A 20,829-nucleotide genomic window follows, 5' to 3' on the forward strand; every position below is an offset into this window, starting at 1 on the left:
ATTCTTAGAGAGTATAAAAGCGTTAGGCATAGGATGATTGCTGTCATTACCAATAAGTCAATATGGGTAAAGAGGCATTAAATCTTCATTCAACATTCATGAACATTTTACATGTACCTCTAAAGGAATAGTCTACTGCATTATCTGCAAGAAATGTATATTGGGGAAACTAAAAGGCGTTTAGCAGTTTTGGCAGCGTTTAGCAGTTTGTAGAACACTTAAGAAGCATTCGCATTAACACCACTGCATTTCCAGTAGCCCTTCACTTCAACAGTGATTATCACACTGCTAAAGACACCACAGTCTGCGTGATCAGTCAGTGCTATGCAACAAATGTTGCTTGGAAAACAAAAGGAACGAGAGTTTATCTTCAAACTGGGAACTTTGGAACCTCTGGGAATGAACATTCTATTCTAATAATCATGACACCATCCACAGAAGTTTTGTATAATTACAATTCTTGAATAACAACAAGTTTACTGTACTGTGGTTACTTTTCTTTTTAAACAGCTGAAGAAGGGCTTTTGCACGAAATGTCCTGAAAATAAAAGATTTTTTAATCTTTTAAACTTTTTGTGTACATTTTTTAAAAACCTTTTCTTTCATATGCCTTCAATTTTGTACACTGCAGTTATATATATATATATATATATATATATATATATATATATATATATATATATATAGCATGGATCAGTCAGCAATCATAAGAACTAACAACTAATCATGACGCTGAGTAAATAGGTCCTGTAATAGGTATCTTTTTGAAAATAAAATCTGCTTGAAATTTTAAGGGCCAATTCAGCTACATTTTAGCTAGATGGAAACACAATACCTGACATTTGCAGTAGGTGGAACAAGCCTTTGAGTGTGTAAACAAACTGGACAGTCAACTACTTAAAGACGGTGTTACAGAATACAGAGCAATAACATACAATGTAGCCAACAGACTCGCACAATAATTTTGCCTACAATATCACACGAAACTGCGGCTAAAATTGTTTTCTTATGTTCTATCCTTTATCCTGGACGCACTAGTACAAACGCCTTGCTTTCATTCTCGTTTAATAACAACACGCTTGCGGTTAGGAGAATTTAAAAAAAAGGGTTAACACAGAAGCAGCAGGAATGTGAGTGGGAGATCTGAGTTCAAACGCTGCGTGACTTGAAAATTGCGGGGGTGTTATTTAATAACTGGAAAGTCCGCCACTGTGTTTATTTATTTTTTACATATTGGGGTGAAAATCTCAGCAAGGGAACAGTAACGTCAAACGGGAATCCGCAGTCAAGAGCGATCAGGAGTCAAAAAAAGAGAAACCGACCGTCAAGACCTCGCCACTGCAGCAGACAGCTAAACAGAATTGCAGGCGGAAGTTGAGTGTTTGGTTTTCCAGTCTGCTAGAAGAAACACATTACCTAACAGGCCGACAGAATCTCAAATTCTTCTTTCATTGTTGAAAATAATAATAATAATAATAATAATAATAATAATAATAATAATAATAATAATACAATATCAAAGACCCTGTCTCTGGAAAACAAACGCAGTTGCAAATTGCCTGGATGGGAAAATCGAATTCATTTGTTTGGAAGATTATCCATAGACTTTCCCGGTTGTCTCTTTTTCGTTTTGGATCATAGAAGTTGGGCCAGTTTGTTTCATCCTGGCTTCATCGAATTTGCTTCATTACTTTATCGCACGGGGTTTCTCTGAACAGCTTTTCTACTCGACTACGCAGTGAACAGACTGGTCTGATTCGATCTGCTTCCTACAAGTACTCCGATCTAGGTTAATTCTACCTCGGGTCTTAAGAGCATTGCTATGTTGTGTTTTTACAGTTTCGAATTTACAGTTTTGTGACAATTAAATCACACGCTTATAGAGAGAAAACCAAGAGCCGTCGTATTTTGTCAGTGAACCTTATGCGTGTTATTTTGGTACACTTCTTTATTTTGAATGTGTTTTCGGCGTCTCCAATTCAATACGTAGGTGTCAACCCTGCATAATAACGTTACAAAAACGGAATTGTACATCATTTTGGCTTCAAGTCTTTGAAAAACGCGGTCTTGATAAGGAGGGTCGAATAAGCTGCTTTCTCTACTGTACGTGGGTTGTGCATTTTATCAAATTAAGTATTTTAAATGATTATTTTCGGTGTATCTTCACTAGAATTGTTTTTTTTTCTTATCAGTTAAACGGTAGTGTTTTTTTTGTTTGTTTTAATATTGATTTAACCATTTAAACAAAAAATATGGGGTTGGATATATGCTCTAGGCATACAAATAACAACTACCTGGTAATAGTATTTGTAACGTATATTTTTTTCTTACACTGACAGCTGTTAAAGGGCCATTGTTATAGGTTGCATTACGTTGACATGATTTAGAGTTATTTACGCATTTATATTATTAGCCCTTGTCCTCTCACTGTACACTACTTGTCGCCATGGCATGAACAGAAGAAGCTTTTAACATTGCTAAGTGGTAGTGTAAACTATCCCCAGCATTTTACAATTAAAGCACATAAGTTTATCGGCGCAGAAAGAATTAATAATTATGGCAGATCGCAGTCGGATCCGGTATGGCAACAGTGCAGACAGTCCAACTGCAAGCCCCGGGTCTGGGCGGAAGCATCAAACCCCGAGTTCCAGAACCAAGTATCAAATCAGCGCCCCAGGACACAATTTTAGGAAAGTGACTTTAACCAAACCAACGTACTGTCACCACTGCACCGATTTCATCTGGGGACTGGCTGGGTTTCTGTGTGAAGGTAAGGCTTTCTGTTTTTTTTTTTTTTCTTTTTCGAAGAACCGAATGAATGACCAAAATGTTGTTGTTGTGTATTGGTAATGGTAGCCATAACCAATCATTACATAATTCATATAATGTTGTAGTTCATCCACATATGTTGAACATTATTGTTAACCAAAATACTGTTGATTATCATGGTATATATGGTATATATACACTCGTTTGCACATGTGCCTGGTTCCCATGCTTGAATGGGGAAGTTTGAAAGGAAGTGAATGTTCTGGGAACCGTTGGTCAACTTTCAATTCTAAGACCATACAGACACCAAGTAATGGTGCTGTACAATCAAACAGCATTTAAAGGCTGTAAGTATTAATTTTGTGCTACGGTCAAAATGTTGAATTTTTACTAGTGATATGCTTTGGTGGTGACTACCCTCTACATTTTTTTAAATAGTTTAAACTTAAATGCACTCTCATTTATCAGAAACCAACCCTTGTCTTTCTAGTTCTCTTAAGGTAGATTTTATAGCAGGCACACATGTTCCCCCCCCCCCCATATATATTTATACACCAGTCGTGTCATAGAAATAAAAGAAACATGTATAAAGTACAACAGGATTTATAAAGCACGCAGCCAAATCAACTGCAACCTTCAACTCTTTCCACTACTTCCTGCCTGTATTTTGTTTTCAAATATTCATCATCCAAACCTGACTTGTGAAGACATTCTTTTAAAGATGTGTATTCTGCCTCTGCGGTTGTGCCCCCTTGAAGCTCCACTAAGTCAAGAAAAGTATTTTCTATTATGTCACCTTTGCCAGTTGCATCAGCTCTGAGTAAACAATTAGGTAGTTTAAGCCATACAAGCTGCTTTCATCGATTGTGATGCTGAGAGATGATGTGCATTTTAATGATGGAATCATTTTGCTTTTCATTTCATTTGCTATGTGCCCAATAATATTTGCACAAGAATGATCTGATCGGTGTACTGAGCCCATCTTAGCACCATTCATATCATGAAGTGAAACTAACAGATCCATTTTGCTAAAAGCCAGCCTTTCTTTGCTGATGAGATATGCAGTTCGGAATACTGCACCTGTCTTGTCTAGTAAATGAGAGTTTATTTCTGAAATCATGTTCAGAAGCACACTACTCTCCCTGATGCTGTCAGTCTCGACCTTTTGATGTGCAGAGCTATCTTTGTGCTTGTATATTTTATTACACACTCTTTTGGATCAGACAAGCTTACCTTGCCACTTACCCATTTTTCAGATAACTGAACTCGCTTTTCAGAAATAATTAGTCGTTTAGCTTGTTTACAGACTGTGCAGCCTAGTTTTCCTTTGTTGCAAAACAACCACGGATTACGTTCTTTCCAGTCCTCCCGTTGTTTATCATTCCAGAAGATTGGTATTGATTTCGTGGTGTCACTCGTGGTGCTAAGTTCTCCCTTGGTGTCACCGTTATTATCGATGCCTTCATTTATTTAATGTTTTTCCGTTTCTTTTCTTGCTGTCAAGTCTTTGTTTGATTGGTCTGAATCATCAGATGCCATGGCCTGGCTTTTGCAACCAGTCTCATCCTTATAGTTTACTGAAACCAAAGTCGGCTAAATTTGGCTGCTTGCTTTTTGACATTTTCAGGATGTGTCCACTGCTCACTGCGCACCATGCACACTAATTTCCGTTAGACCGTGTCGATAAAACTGCTAAGATAGGCTCAATGAATGTAGTTTAAACTCTAAAAAGTGCCACGCATGGTGCTGTCAATCTTTCACTTATATTATTATTATTTATTTATTAGCAGATGCCCTTATCCAGGGCGACTTACAATTGGTACAAGATATCACATTATTTTTACAATTATTTTACATACAATTACCCATTTATACAGTTGGATTTTTACTGGAGCAATCTAGGTAAAGTACCTTGCTCAAGGGTACAGCAGCAGTGTCCTCCACCTGGGATTGAACCCACAACCTTCCGGTCAAGAGTCCAGAGCCCTAACCACTACTCCACACTGCTGCCCAATACTGGCTCATCAAACTCAATTGAATTAGATGCAATAAGCCCCCAGGTTATGATTTTTAATGGACGGGCTCTGCTCAGCCCATCAACGCCCCCCCCCCCCCCCCCCCCGAGGCCCCCCATATTTCGAACCCTGGCTGTCAATGAACTCATGACATTTGTACGCTTGTTACCCATGTATAGTATATATCTATAATATGTTTAGTGTGGTGTTAATGTTAATCCCTCAGGTGGTTTATGAATCTGTTATTAGATCAGTACAATTGATAGCAGGGGTAGAGCCATGGCAAAGAAGGGTATTCTTGATGATGTATTTGGGTCTTTAATCTGCTGTGGGTTTATTCTGTATTTTGGAGAACTGATCCCAGCAGGTAAGAATCTCATTTAAGTGTGGTTCACAACCTACACTTCTTTAATATAAATCTTCATTCATTGGTTCTCCAGAGCTCTGTGACACAGAAGAGTGCTACAGACTGATTAAATCTGTACACAGCAGAAACACATGCTGAATGAAGTATTTTCATGTGAATGTGTTTAGAGTTACTGTAGTGCTGGAACAAATATTTGAACATTTAGTGGTGAGAGTGAGAGCGAGGGCTTGGATATCCCTAAAAATGCATAATAAATAAGTAATATATGAATACATATGTAAAACAAGCGGACAGAAATAATGTGAACTTCTCTAAATATGAGTTACATTGCTCAAGATGGCTGCATTACAAGCTGAATCTGAATTTGCCATGATCACTGAACTCACCTTACAACAGACCAGTGACCACTGTCAAAATGAGCACAGATTACATTTCTGAGTTTTAGGTGCAAGAATCCTACAACAGTGTATAGGTCTACTGTCTGGCATGACCTTTGAGTTGAACTCGTGCTTCAGTGGAACTGTCCAGGTGGCATTGTAACATCTCCCCAAACATTTATTTTTCATTGCAATATAGAAGGGACAAAGCACATGCTGACACACAAAAACATTCTTTCAAAATTCAGATGAATATTATACTGAGCATCAAAAGAAACGTATCACTTATATTTGGATAAAATTCACTACATGTGATCAAAAAGTTTTAGAGCAGGTGCAGTGACTTTTTATTGTGCTGATTAACAATTGACATCACGAAGATGCTGCAAAATGTCGATCTTGGTCAGGTGTTGTGACTCTTGGTCTCCCAGTTTATGGCCTGTCATTGACAGAGTGTGTCTGGTTAAACCATCTTACCAGGTTTGAAATTGCTTTCTGTGAGCACCCAAGATGACGAGCCACAGTACGCTGCCCTAGACCAGCCTCCAACATGCCGATTGCACGAAGGTGCTGCTTGACAGACGTGGCATATTGTTTTTTTTTGTGATTTTCTTTATTGCTTTTATTCAAGATTTCAATTCAACAGCTGAAATCGTTCCATATCCCGTGTCCAATCAGCTGTCTCACTAATTAGGTGATTAAGTGCATATGCTTCAGTCATAGTCACTCAAGCGCGTCATGGTCAAGGATGACTGATCGAGTGATTAAAAGAAACCAAACACATTTCTTCAATGTCCATCATTTATAAACCTTATATTTATTTTCGAAAAAAAATGTAAATAGTGATAAGTTTCTTTTGATGCTCGGTATAAAATATAATTTCATTTTTAGCATACTGTGGCAGTGTGAAATATGGGTGCTAGATTCTGTTTAATTTAATAAACATTTAAATTTTAAAAAATATATAGTTTAAACGTTTAAATGTTAAAAGAAAAACATTTTGAAAAGACGCTGTGTAAGGGGGTAGTATGCGTCCCCGTTGATGTGCGATCTCTACAGCAGGAGGAAACCGGAAGTCGGCCATCTTGGGGGAAGTGCGTTAGCTGCAAGGGCTCTGAGCATTTTAAAATAAATAGCCTAGCTTTCTATAAATTACCACATATATGTCTATAAATAGGTCTTTTACATTGGCTTTTCTACTCTCCTCAAGTGCAATTGATACATGTTAATCCATTTGTGTATCGCAATCACAACTGAGAAACGCGTTAACAGTAAAATTGGTTTAATTTCATTTTTTTCTTCTGTGAAACAACTAAATGGGCTTTTAAATCGTGTCATACTTTTTCATTTAAATGCCGAAGCGACCCATCTTTATTAATGTAAATACAGTTACTCGTCATAGTGTGTCCAGCAAAACGCTTTATTTTTCATTCTAGCTTTAATAAAGATTAGTCCCTTATTAACATGTTGTGATCTTGTTTGTACGTGAAAAATTAAGGCTTGGCCTATTTAAAAGCCCATTAAGTTTGACAGAAAAAAACCCAAAATGAAATCAAATAAATTATTAAATAAAGCCGTACATATAAATACATTTATAAAAACAGTGAAGCAATATGAAAAAATAATAGCATCGGCGGTACGCTAATGGTCTGTTTTGATTAGAGGGCGAGCATTAATTGCATTATTACACAAATGTTATGAAGTCTAATTATTCAAACAGTGCTAAAATCCAAATCGCTAATTTATCCTACTTACTGCATATAAAAGAGATAAGAACTAGTTATGACTGACTATTTCAATTACAGTATCATGTTAATTAAAAACAAATCAATATTCTGTTTAACAAATAATAATAACAATTTACTAATAGCAATAGTTTGTACTTACCTGACTGGCAGCAGTAGAAAAAAGAGACAGGTTCATAATTAGCAGTTAGGGCACTGTCAGAATTTTGTGCTTTCAGTTTTTACCTTTTTAAAATGTAATTAGGCTGATTTTTAAATTAACTTATGTCCACGGCAGGTGCAGCGAACAACACAAAAGTGTAAATCTAGTACAGGCTTCTATTTTTTCCATTTGGTTTGAGTGCTTCTGCATTGGAGTACGTCATTTTTTTTGCCTTGTATTGAAAAAATAGTATTTTTAACTTTTAAAAACACGTTGTATAAGTTAAAAGCAACATACTTTTTTTTTTCTTTTTCCACTCCAACAAAACAAATGATTGTATTTTGTTTCTCTGTATTAGTCATCAGTCATTACGGTAAAATAAACAAATACCTACAACAGGGAACTAAATTAACTTTATAGCTAGTTTTTAATTTCTAAGCCTTTGAAATAAGGATTTTCCAAGTCCTTTTTGACATTCTGAAAGGCTGTTACTATATTAATGAGGTAACTTTGCTTACAGTGGGGGGTGGGAAACACAGTTCTTGCGTCTCGTCTTAAGTTACCATAGCAACAGCCAGCCAAGACTCCCTGCCTATACTCTATGCGTGACAATTTTTCACATTTTTCCTTTAAATATGTAATCTCAAATCTCAAACGTAATGCTCTACTGGCAAATGAAATGACCTGTTCTTATTAGCAATTTCAATTTTTGGTTATGGCTTCCCTTCAGAGTTTCAGTATAATCTAGTGTGACAAGTGGAGTCTTAATAAAACAATAACAATAGTGTTTCTTACTACTGATGCTGTTTCTTACTGATACTGTTTTTAGGACCCATGAATTGATGGACACAAAGGAACAAGGCGAGCAGTTTCTCAGCCTTCAGAGATCTTTCATTAATGCTGTAGCTGAGCAGTTAACTAACTATCCCCAAAGGTAGTTTCCTGGAAACTGGTCAAGAAAGGACCTCTGGAAAGCCACATTAGAGGAGCTACTACAAGACAACTATGGTGAACAGGAACTTGACAACCTCATTGCACACTACTGTGTTAGTAAAGTGTTTGTGCACCCACAGCAGACCAAACTGGAGTGGTCGACCTAGCGTGGATTCTTCAGAGCACACAAAGATAGTAGCACACAAAGATAGTGGGCAGCAGTGTGGAGTAGTGGTTAGGGCTCTGGACTCTTGACCGGAGGGTTGTGGGTTCAATCCCCAGTGGGGGACACTGCTGTTGTACCCTTGAGCAAGGTACTTTACCTAGATTGCTCCAGTAAAAACCCAACTGTATAAATGGGTAATTGTATGTGAAATAATGTATAATGTGATATCTTGTAACAATTGTAAGTCACCCTGGATAAGGGTGTCTGCTAAGAAATAAATAATAATAATAAAAATAATAATGCGATGCAAAACGAAACAAAGCAATTTCAATCCTCACTCCTACGTTAACTGCATATGATACAACTGCTTACAGCCAGGGTTACCAACTATTTTTACACTTGCAAAAACCATGCAAGGCTTTTTTTGGTTGTTTAGTAACCAAATCAATACACTTATCATATATAAATCATCGACACAGGCAATTTTGCTTTCAATTTAGTAAACATACTTGTTCAATAAAACTGCTTCTGGTGAACAAGACACGCTCACATCACATTCATGCTTGAAACGTAGCTGCAGTTTACTTCAGTGTCCAGTGCATTTTTACTACTCAACATGTTGTTTAAAGATGCCAAAAACTATAGAAATCACACCTAAATATCGGGTCAATGAGTTTGGCAATATCCATCCAGGTGACAAAGACTAACTTGAGATTAACTAATAGAAATACTATTTGTTTTTTATTATTGGTACACAGACGCATTTGTAATGTGTTAAGTAAAATGGTAGGCCTACGTTTGTTTATTTTTGATTGATGGCACTCTGAGTTTGTGGAACTTCCTTCGAATTCCATTTTAGCCTTATTTTAATTGCAGAAAAAAACAATCAATCATTCCTTTTCTTTAATCAAGTAAAACCCTTGAGAACAAATTCTCATTTGCAATAACGCCTATTACCAGACTGTGCCTTTTAGAAATGTATGTCATATGACAGACATTGACGTGTGTTATTGTTAAAATGTTTAGCAACAGTGATGTAAACACTAAGGGTTGTCTATCATCTAGCTTAGTATTTTGCTTAAAAATATCATAAATATTTAAAAACTATTCAAAATATATCCAAATGTAGTATCCGCACAAATGCCCAAACTAGCTAAAAAAATAGTCACCCGCCCAAAGCCATTTTTTCACGCACAATACAAAAAATACAACCCCAGTTGTGCGTAAACCCACCCAATCTGGCAACACTGCTTACAGCAGCACTTTAGGTGCCGGGAGGATGTGGGTCACTCCTCCAATTAATACCCAATGCTGAGATCACCCAATCTAGTAGTGGGAGTGTTTCAGACAGACAGGAGTTCGTGATCGGAGGCAAAGCCTCCTCTAGTATAAAAAATAAATAAAATTCTGGTCTCCAATTAAAACCCGTGCTCAGATCATGTGATCTGCCATCTGCCAATTTTTTTATTTTTTTTTTCCTGTGAAAAGTTGAGGAGGCTCTGCCTCCTCTAGGAGCCTTCACTGACAGTAATCATGTTTTTCTAATTTAAATAAAAATACACTTCAATGAGGCTGCTTGCAATATGCAGTAAGCTTGCATTGCAGCAGCAACAACTGCAGCGGACGTAGGCAAAACAAAGCTTTATTTAACAGTCACTGTTCCAAGCAGGTTATCAGTCACATTTTACTACTACTAAAAATATTAATTATAATATGAACTTACGCTTGTCAAGTGACCCCAGAGGTTGGATGTGCCTCCATGATACATCAACAGTTGCTTGCACAGTTTGCATTCAAGTTTTTATTTGGTCCTCTAGGCATTTAACAAAAAAGTCCCAAACAGCAGAGGGGTTTCGAGACATTTCTTTCAATACAGGTTCCGCTGTACAATGCTTTACTGTCGAGTGGAGAATGAAGAATTTAAAGTTTTGCCTCTGGATAACACAAGCTGGAGGGGGGAGGGGCGGACGGTGCTCAGTTTTTTTTAATTATTGGTGTTAGCGTATATTTTGTATGTTTCAAACATATTCTACCATAGCACTTCTCTTACACTGTCTGGTACACTAGCTATTTAGTACACATTTTACTGAAGCACTACATCCGCTATAGGCACCCCCTCAGTGCTTTGGCTACTATACCCTGCTCCATACACGGCAGCGGCACCATATAGAGTTGATACGTATAACGATTTGGTAGCAGATTTTAATGCAACAACTTTTGTTTACGTAATATGCATTATACAAATCAAAAGATCCAAATTTTGCTGGTGGGTGACCTTTAATGTGTGATTTATAGTATTCACACATTGTCAAACTAGAAAAAAAAACAAAAACTGTGTTAATGAACTTGACAAACCTTTGAAGGTTTAAAACTGAATTCCTGGCTAGCGAACGAGCATTCGAACCTTTGATCACAGCCCTACACGTTGGTCTTTTTTTTTTGGTCAGCCATTTTATGTCTGCACATGTTTGTATTTTTATTTGTAATTTACCATCTGAAGGGTACATTTTTTAACCTGATTTTTAATAGTAATGCTTGTACAACAGACATTTTAGGTACACGGTTACTGTTTATTACTCGAGTTAGAATGTTTGAGCAATAGACATTTTATTTGCAGCTTATTTGTAGTGTGTTTTGTTTTACTAAGAAGCAAATAACATTACTCTTACAAAAGTTGATCATAAATTTGCATGCTAATTTTGCAGTTTGTCATCCTTCTCCCTACATTCCCTTAAAGACTTTAGTTTAGTTAGCCACTGTGGCTAAAGTAACAAGTTTTTCCAGTGTGGCTAAAAGCTACACCAAAGTATAAAAAAAAGTTTTTATTGTACACACTACAATAAACATATTGACTATAACTGTGTCCAACAACCCTCTCCCCTAAACACCACACTCACCACAGGTTTCCCGAAACACAAATAATATAGGGGAGTGTTAGTCAAAGTAGAGTCTGATTGTGTTCTTGATATGGTTTTACTTTTACTATAATTCAGGAAGTTAATCTGGAATATCTTCTGCTTCTATTGTTGGCTTGTTCTTGACAGTGTTCAAGAAACCACGTCTGTCTTTCAGCGTCCAGTTTTGAAAAGCAATCTCAAAATCGAACTGTCCAAGATCAGGTGGAGCTTTGACTAATATTGTCATGAGGCTGTTTACGTTTCCAATTGTTAGACTTGTTTCGCTCTGCAGATTTGATGTTGTTATGAGCACTGAATCCCTGCTCACACTCTTCAGATGTGTTGGGGTTGCAAATTGCATAGAGAGTATTTGTTTGGCCATGAATCCTTCTGAGGTAGAACAACCTTTATATAAAAATCCTCCATGTTGTTGTTATTATTATTATTATTATTATTATTATTATTATTATTATTATTAATTTCTTAGCAGACGCCCTTATCCAGGGCGACTTACAATTGTTACAAGATATCACATTATTTTTACATACAATTACCCATTTATACAGTTGGGTTTTTACTGGAGCAATCTAGGTAAAGTACCTTGCTCATGGGTACAGCAGCAGTGTCCCCTACCTGGGATTGAACCCATGACCCTCCGTTCAGGAGTCCAGAGCCCTAACCACTACTCCACACTGCTGCCCACTATCTTTGTGTGCTACTATCTTTGTGTGCTCTGAAGAATCCACGCTAGGTCGTCCACTCCAGTTTGGTCTGCTTTGGGTGCACAAACACTTTACTAACACAGTAGTGTGCAATGAGGTTGTCAAGTTCCTGTTCACCATAATTGTCTTGTAGTAGCTCCTCTAATGTGGCTTTCCGGATGTCCTGTCTTGACCAGTTTCCAGGAAACTACCTTTGGGGATAGTTAGTTAACTGCTCAACTACGGCATTAATGAAAGATCTCTGAAGGCTGAGAAGCTGCTCGCCTTGTTCCTTTGTGTCCATCAATTCATGGGTCCTAAAAACAGCCTGGCCCCCTTCAGGTTCTTCTTTTGGCATTGGTGCCAAAAGCCCTCCAGGAATCACTGTAAGTGCAAGGAGTGCTTCTACTGTGCTATCCAGATGCTGTCTAGCCTCTGTGAAGATTACACCACGCTACTGGAAAAGCTTAGACAGGATCCCCAAGATTACCACAGCATCTGCCAAAAAGTAGGTGGAAGTCATAAACTTGTATGTTCGCATTTTCTTCTGACAACTTGCTGCAACTGTCTTTTGGTAATTGTCCTCTTTCATCTGTGCAAGAACAGACATAGCACCAATGCAACCTTGTAGGGCGTCCACAGTGTCTGAAAAAGAAAACCTGCTTAGGTTTTTTTGCAGGCTCTTGAATAACCTCTTTGCTGTGCTCGGGCATGCAGCAGAAGTTGATTTACGGGTGCTATGTAAGACACAAGGTATGGCAGAGTGTTTGCTGTCTTTTCTGAAGCTAAGCTGAGTCTATTAAGCGAGACAATGTGTGGAAACCAGGCAGGGATGATCCATTTTAGATAAAGTGGTTACACCTTTTTTGCAGCCTGTCATCATGGAAGCACCATCAGTTGATAGAGCGACCAGATTTTTGTCTTCCAATTTCTTTTCTTTATCATTTCTTTAATCATTTCTTTTCTATAATCATTTTTACCAGTTCCACGAGGAATGCTTCCTTTACAGTCCTAGCTACTGTTTTGTAGAAATCATTCACTGAGTCTAAATGAGTATACATGCCTGCATCTTGCATTACTGAGTGCTTAATTGGATCCAACAATGTGCAGTTCTGCAAAACAGAGAAACAAAATGAGTAATGTATGTTACATAAGCCTTAATTTAGCCCCCTGGGGGTTCCCGTCCTTGGTTGGCTGTGAAATAGCCTGGACTCGAACTCGCGACGTCCAGACTATAGAGCGCATCCTGCACTCCACGTGGAGCGCCTTTACTGGATGCGCCACTCGGGAACCTCTATTTCAGCATATTTTAAACAGAAGAGATAGCAAACAGAAAAAAAAAAATAATAATACAAATAATAAAAAAAAAATTGTACCTGTGATCTTTCGAAGCTGCGTGTTTCTTGAAGTCGTCTGCTTTTGTTTTGCTGCTGGCTTGCCGTCTGTGAAAATGTTCTTTCGGGAACCAGCATTGCAGGTTTTACCAAAAAAAAAAAAACATACCGATATTTCAGTCATGTATTAGCCAAGGGAATGTTTGAAACCATGACTGCTTCACCTCCCTGTGACTGTCACGGTCGTATGTTTTTTTGCACATGGGTGCCTGGTCTTCCTGCTCCATTGTGCTACATTTTTCGTAAACATGATTGTAATAATGTGTCTGTACAATTTATTTATTTATTTTTAAAAACCTGTAAGGAATTTTCCCATGTTTTGATGCCATGTTGTTTTTTTTATTAAATATTTAAGCGCCGCCCGCTGACTGTTTCTAATTAGAACCTCTGTCCTCCCGCCAAACACAACGTTGGTTCACCTTGCGTAATCAAGCTAAAGGGCTTTCATTGGGTGAAAACAAAACAATCTGTATTGATTCATCTACCTTCACGCGTTCAAAGTAATCCTAGTCTTACACCAGTATGTTTTTCAAATCCTTCACCACCATTGCGAACTTGGAGAAAATTAGTTGAGCCACACAGTGAAACCTTTGCTTGTGGAGACATGGCAAGCGGCTAGCGGGAACGTAGTTCTCCCAATGTTATACTACGCATTTACTGTGCTTTACTTTTTTATTTGCTAGTCGAGAATGTGACTTTACCATACTTCTCTGATTTACCGTGCCTGACAGTGCAGACCCCACTGATTTGATAGTTGTATATAGTTCACAGTTAAGGCCAAATTCCAATTAGTTCTTGAAGCCCTTTTGTACAGAACTGGCAATAAGGAAGTTTGCTTGTGGTGGCCATTTTTCCTACAGTGATACTTTGCTTGCAAGCAGATTGCCTGATATCTACCTGTACCAACTCGAGTTATTGCACTTTTTTTTTTTTTTTTTTGCAAAGCTTTTTTTTGGGGTGGAGGAGACATTGGCCCCTGTAGCAAAGCTTTCTACATCAGGGGAAATTTCAACACACTTTCTTTTGTTAATGGACAACACACCAATAATACAACATTACTATTGTTGTTAAAAACGTCCATCGCTTTTGAGACTGTTATGATCAGTAATTTTGTCTAAAAGGAACTAAAAATCACCCCATTATTACAGACATCGATGTAGTCCCATGTGAACCATCCATTTCTTTCTATCCCAGATAATTTTCTCCGAGGTTTACAAAAGAAAAAAGGTACTGTGTCTTTAAGTAAGGCACAACTGTATACATGACTTTCCAAAGCAGAGCAAGGTATGAACAAGTTGAATGCTTGTTGGCAGGCACAGCTGCAGAGGCTGGGCTGGCAGGTAATCGTCTCTTGATGTTCTGAAGGTATTTAACTGCGTTCAGTCCAAGAAGAGGAAAAGGGAAGTCCTTTGTCTGCTTGTTTGTTGTGCTGTGCTCTAATCTGCTCCTGGGTTTGTCTCCCAACAGTGGAGCGACTGCTCCTTATATACACCTGTGCCTGGGCTTAATAGATTGTTAATTTATCAATTAAGTCCCAGCCACAGTCTGCAAACTCGAAGAACAGCAATGCCACAGTGCTTGTGCCCTGTCACAGGTGCATTTGAAGATATATGTATGGAAATACATATCACTCAAAGGACAAAATGGTTATTCTAGCCTTTGGAAAAGAAAGTACACCAAAATTAGTTTTATTGGATTCAGTTAATTTAGAAATTGTGCACAAAAGCGTCTTCTCTGGCCACAACATCACATTTCATTTTGAAGTTAGCAACTTTTATTCCCATGACGCTATTTCAAAGATTACCTATTGTAGTACGAATCATGCATGATGAATGCAATCGTTGCCTGTTCGTCATCTTCACACAAACTGCAACCAGGCAACGGGCGTGAGGAGCAATCTATGCTGGATAGATTTTTCAAGAGAAAGGACATGTAATTACTGTATTCAGCATGTAAGTGTACATTATTTCCCTTTTCATTTCTTTACTGTTTTCTTTTAAACATACCACAGGGGGAATTAGTGATGGTGTAATTTATATGTGGAAATGGGTTGTTTGTTTAGAGACGGGCGCTCGATTGAGACTTGCTGCCTGTCTGTCTTGTATGTGTCCTCTGTGCGTTACCATCGTTGGTAGCATCACATGACCCATTTGTTTACTTTCTGTTTTGTGTTTAATAAATCCTGCGCGCCTGTGCTGGCGTTTCAACTCCAACTCCTCTGTCTTGCAATGCGGTTACCCACACACGTGACATGAGTACCTTGTCATAATACCGTTTTAAATGTTGATCAATGTGGAGGAATCTTCATAAAAGTACTATATGTTGACATTCAATTCAAATATGACGTTTTGTCATTATTCTGATACAGAAAAATGCCAAACCCTATTATAGTGAACACCCTGATATAACAAACATTTCTCCAGCTCCCACGGGGGTTCGTTATAGTGAAGTTAGCCTGTATTATCGAGGTCCTACTATTCTATACATTGTAAAACAAAGCCAGCAATATGTTTTGAAGATTATGAGCCATATTTATAAAACATTTTCTGTCAAGTTCACCAGACTGTTTGTTTTAAAAGGAAAAACTAAATAAAAGCAAATAATAATACAAGGTAAGTGGTGACCTGCGCATAATAACACAGATGATAATAATAATAATAATAATAATAATAATGAAGATGGTGATTATGTGGTGCTTAACAACAACGTAATAATAATATTAATAATTTTGCACTTTAAAATACTTAAAGCTAATAAGCAAAAAGGATTGAAGAGGCATTTAATTGAGATTGCAGTAAATTGTATAAATGTATAACAATAAAATAATTTTGTTTAAAATATCAGTTTAACTACACTACTATTGTCCAGCTGTCTTCTGACCGCTGCAGATGTACAGGGCTACAAATCAGACTACTACCACGAAAAAAAATAAAAATTATATATATATATATATATATATATATATATACACACACACACACAGTATACACTACGACTGCATCTGTACAATTACTGCTAATTATAATAACAATAAAACTGTTGGATATATAGGGATGTTCAATAACTATGATTTATCGATTTTACAAGTCCAACCTTATTTTACAACGGAGATCTGGAGATCAGGGTGGAAACCTTTTATCAAAACAAGACCTGTTTTGTAATGGGACAGCCCATCTCTAGTATGTCCAACAGGAATGCATGGGCGGGGTCATGTATTTATTTCCAGTCTTTTGGATCACTTCCAAGTCACGTCTGGTGTGGATTGACATTCGGCGAATTTGCTCGCTTTGGTCGCTTGCGTCCGGTGTGGATGCAGCTTAAGTAATGATCACATTTCCATTAAGTGCAAACCACTGCCTAATAGGCTATGTAACATAAAAGACAATGTTGTTCTTTGTTTTTAACTTCAACTAAAGTTAACTGCAGTCATCCTTTTCACTCAAAATGATTTGACTGTGTAATGAAAAAATACTAGAAACATCATATGTATATATTCTGTGATGTGGTAAGTTTCTAATCTTTTGGCAGTAGTATTTAAATTGAAAAGAAACATTGGTGGTTCATTTTATTGTTCAAGATATGTAGCCTAGTCATTGTAGTACTTAATGTAAATATCAAAGGGAATTTGTAGGACTACTTTCTACAATAATTGGCGTTTATTGGCTGATACATTTTTCATTTGTTATCTTGTTCCGTTACGATGACAACACTGATATAACTGAAGCACGAGGATTCTGTTCTAACAGCTGTGTGAATGTTATACCTGCATTGAGACGGCATATTTTTGGCTATGTAAATGGGATGAAACAGAAATTCCAAGACGGCTCTGAGGCGTTTTCAGTACCAGCATCTTCTGTGTGACAGGGGTTCTAGTACTCGGCGCTGACTTCATTTCCTACCATTGTTAGAATTTGATTGATTTTTTGTGGCTAGTACATTCCAGTGTTTGAGAGAATATTAAGCCAATCGCATGGAAAAACACCAATGTTATTTTGTTCTGATTGGTTGTTTTGGCTATTCAGAACGCTAGGCTTAAATTCCTTGGACGCCGGTTCTGTTGGCAGGGGATATTGGCTCTCTGCAGCCATCCTCATTAATTTCCTCTGGCGGCCGATTTTCCATTACAGGCGGTTAAGAACTACAGGCCACTTGGATATTCAGATTTTTTCATAATTATACATTAGTCTAACACTGTCAGAAAGTAAACAGAATCATGTACATTTTAAATGTTATCAATTTCCTTAGATGTTGTGTTTTTTTTTCTTTTTTTTTTTTTCTTAATCTCGATCTGGTTGGCTACAATGAGTGCTGAATGCAGCCAATTAGCAGTTTCTATAGCCGGGGTAGAGCGTGGTTGCTTTGGACCTTAACAATGAAGAGATGTTGTTGAAAAAACAGAAAAAAGACAATTACATTCAGATTTTAATGTTGGTGCAAGTGCAAGTAATAAAGTAAACGAAAGACCAGTGCAGACATCGGTGTGTATTACTATGCAGTAAACAGCTTTGTTTGTGTTGTGTGAGACCCAGCCAATAAGTAAGTCTGTGAGCCAAAGTGGTGGTGAGAACAAACAAAGGCTTGACATTTCATATTTAAAGGTGCAGAGGTTATTGTAAACATCAAATGTACATCATAATGTGTAAAAAAACATGTAGGTAAGCAGGTAAAAATTGTAAAAAATGTTGCAGTTTTTTACTTTACAGAAAAACAATACATTCAAGCTGCTGTATAAAAAAAAAAACTAATACATTAGTAAATAAATGTGCATGCAAAAACAAAGGAACAGTTTATTCTGAAGTTAAAGTTAAAATTTTAATTGATTTTCGTTTAAAGTTTAAAATCCTGTTTTGTTTTCTTTTTACAAATGAAACCTAGAGCAATTTTATAAGCACAATAACCCATGACAGGCTGGACGGTAAGACATCTTACCGTACTTCTGGGTGGTTGAAGGCACTCAATCATATCTTGCCGTATTCCCTTATGTGAATTATTTCTTACATAACAAATTCCAGTATTACTACCATTTACAAAAATGACAATTAATTTAATTTCAGTGGTGTAGCTTGAAGCCACAAAAGTCAGGAAATGCTATAACACCTGTAGCTGCATCCAGGTTAGGCTTTTAACATATACTGAGATATGGTGGGCAGCCTTAAGTGATAAGAGGAACAGTGACAATTGGTAAGAAAATTACTTTTAAAACCTTAGCAACAACACATTTAATAAGGAAATGTTCCATTCAAGCCTTGTGGCTTCAAGCTGCACCACTGAAGTTAATTTAATTGTCATTTTTTTTATAAGAAATTTCCTGACTTTGGAGCCTTCAAGCATAAACCATAACTGTAATGAATAGTGTAAGTGTTTAAAAAAAAAAAAAACACATAGTAAAAAAGCCCTTAAAGTATACCATAGTAAAAGCATAGCGCCATAATAAAAACAAAGTATAATAAAGCATAGAGAAATTATGGTTAAGCATTAACCTATGGCAAACAATTCTAAAGTAGTGTAAATACATTGTATAATCATGGGAGAACTGTAACATTTCTGTGCAGATTTGCTGTGGTATAATGGACAGGTGGCAGTGATAATGTTGCTAGTACTCATTTATAGCACATACCCATATTGTAAAAATCCTAGTAGAATCTGTTGTGTTTTATTTTTTTTGGCTTGAAAATTATTTGACTTGAACTGCCAGCTCTACAGAAGTTAAAATGACGTTATACTGTACCAACCACTTCCTAATGTCGTTAACCGCTGAGCTGATATTTGAAGAACTCTGAGATGACCAACAGAAGCCTGGTTGAGCAGATAAAGAGCTATAAAGAGCCTGTGGATAAATGCTATAAATCTCATGTATATATCAATTGGAATAAAAACTAATACAAGGTCAATCTATTTATAACAATAAAGGATACAAAAGACAGAGTACTTTTGTGCACCATAACCGTGCTCTAAAACAACTATAACACTTTCAACACAGCAGACCTGTATTGAGATCCAGGAAAGATATCTCCCATCAAAACTTCAGACCACTATAAAACCAAACAAACACTCCCTTTTAGTAATATATTAAAAAAACGTTTTTTCAGTTTGGTCTTCTTCCAAGGTTTCTGTGGCCACTTACTGAGTATGAGGTTTCCCTGTCAACAGTAGAGACTAGAAGTTCATACATTCGCTAGTGGCTGGGAGTTCCATGATGCCTCAGCAGGGCAACACTCTAAGGTAAAGGGAAACTGTAGCTGCCAGTCTCAGCTCTAATGGAGTAATTCAAGTGCACGAAGGTTTGGCTGGAAATGACTGATGGAATCGCTTGACGAATGTGTGAGGGAGGTAGCACCTGTAGTGAGAACTGGGAAGGCTGTATCCGAAGAGGTAAAGAGAAGTAGCAACTAGGCTTGCTACTTTACGATTGTAATCGGTAAAGCTCGTTAAACGTCGAATTCCCCCAAAATATGAGTTCGACTGAAATAAATTTATATAGGATAAACGTCGGTAAAACCACTCGCTATTTTTTTTCTTACCAACAATAATAATTTGGAAATCATCTCTGTAGTCTATGTAGTTTTTATACTTGCTGTCTGTCCTGTCTCCGTTCCGCCCTGAATTGTTAGGGGTCACTGTCAGTCAACTCAGTGGTCCCTTAATAGGCACCACTGTCAGTCATTTCATCCTGTTCTGACAGAGCTCATTGGCTGAAGCGGTGCTAGAATGCTTTCATTAGTCAATTTGGCAAACAAATAAAAATTGAATAGTAGCAAGCCTAGTTATCACTCGCACTAATGTAGTATACAAACATACAGTACATAATTTATGAAGAATAAAATAATGTATTAAGGAGACACTACAGTTATTTATTTTCCTGGTACCCCCATTGTTGCTGCAGTCAATTGGAAGTGGCAAATTACATGCAAATCACATCTGAGCAGAATAGCATTTCATGGTTTTTAAAATTTGAAGTCATTTAAATCAACATGTTGGCTTCAAACCGACTGAGGTCAGGTGTTTGGCAACATTTAAAAAAAAATTATCAGATGAAACAATAGTAAAAAGAGAGGAGAAAAGAAACTTCTAATTTTAACACATTACCTAGATTTATCACAGCAGAAAAAAAGAAAGCTAGTACTCAGGCCTGACCCCTAAAAAAACAAACACATTCTTGATTATAGTATGCTGATTTGTTATAGTTTTTTACTACAGCATGAATAAGGCCCTTGCATTTTAATATAGAATTCAGCAACAAAGTGAAGCTAAACCACCCCTTTGAATCCAGGTATCCTTGGAACCAGGTAGTAAGCACGGTCTTCCTCAGATTACATCTAAGTT

The 20,829-nt window shown here is 37.1% G+C and overlaps 1 protein-coding gene across 2 annotated transcripts in view; it reads left to right on the forward strand.

Moving 5' to 3' along the window:
• Positions 1–1,095: 1,095 nt before the first annotated feature.
• Positions 1,096–20,829, forward strand: part of LOC117420627 (diacylglycerol kinase theta-like) — a 124,526-nt gene continuing 104,792 nt past the window's right edge. For both annotated transcript variants that reach the window (XM_034034126.3, XM_034034127.3), the window contains exon 1: positions 1,096–2,770. In XM_034034126.3, the coding sequence (XP_033890017.3) occupies positions 2,557–2,770 (214 nt within the window). In that variant the 5' untranslated portion in view covers positions 1,096–2,556. The remainder of the gene's footprint in view (positions 2,771–20,829) is intronic.

The sequence above is a fragment of the Acipenser ruthenus genome, chromosome 1, assembly GCF_902713425.1.
Source record: "Acipenser ruthenus chromosome 1, fAciRut3.2 maternal haplotype, whole genome shotgun sequence".
In the NCBI taxonomy this organism is placed as follows: Eukaryota; Metazoa; Chordata; class Actinopteri; order Acipenseriformes; family Acipenseridae; genus Acipenser; species Acipenser ruthenus.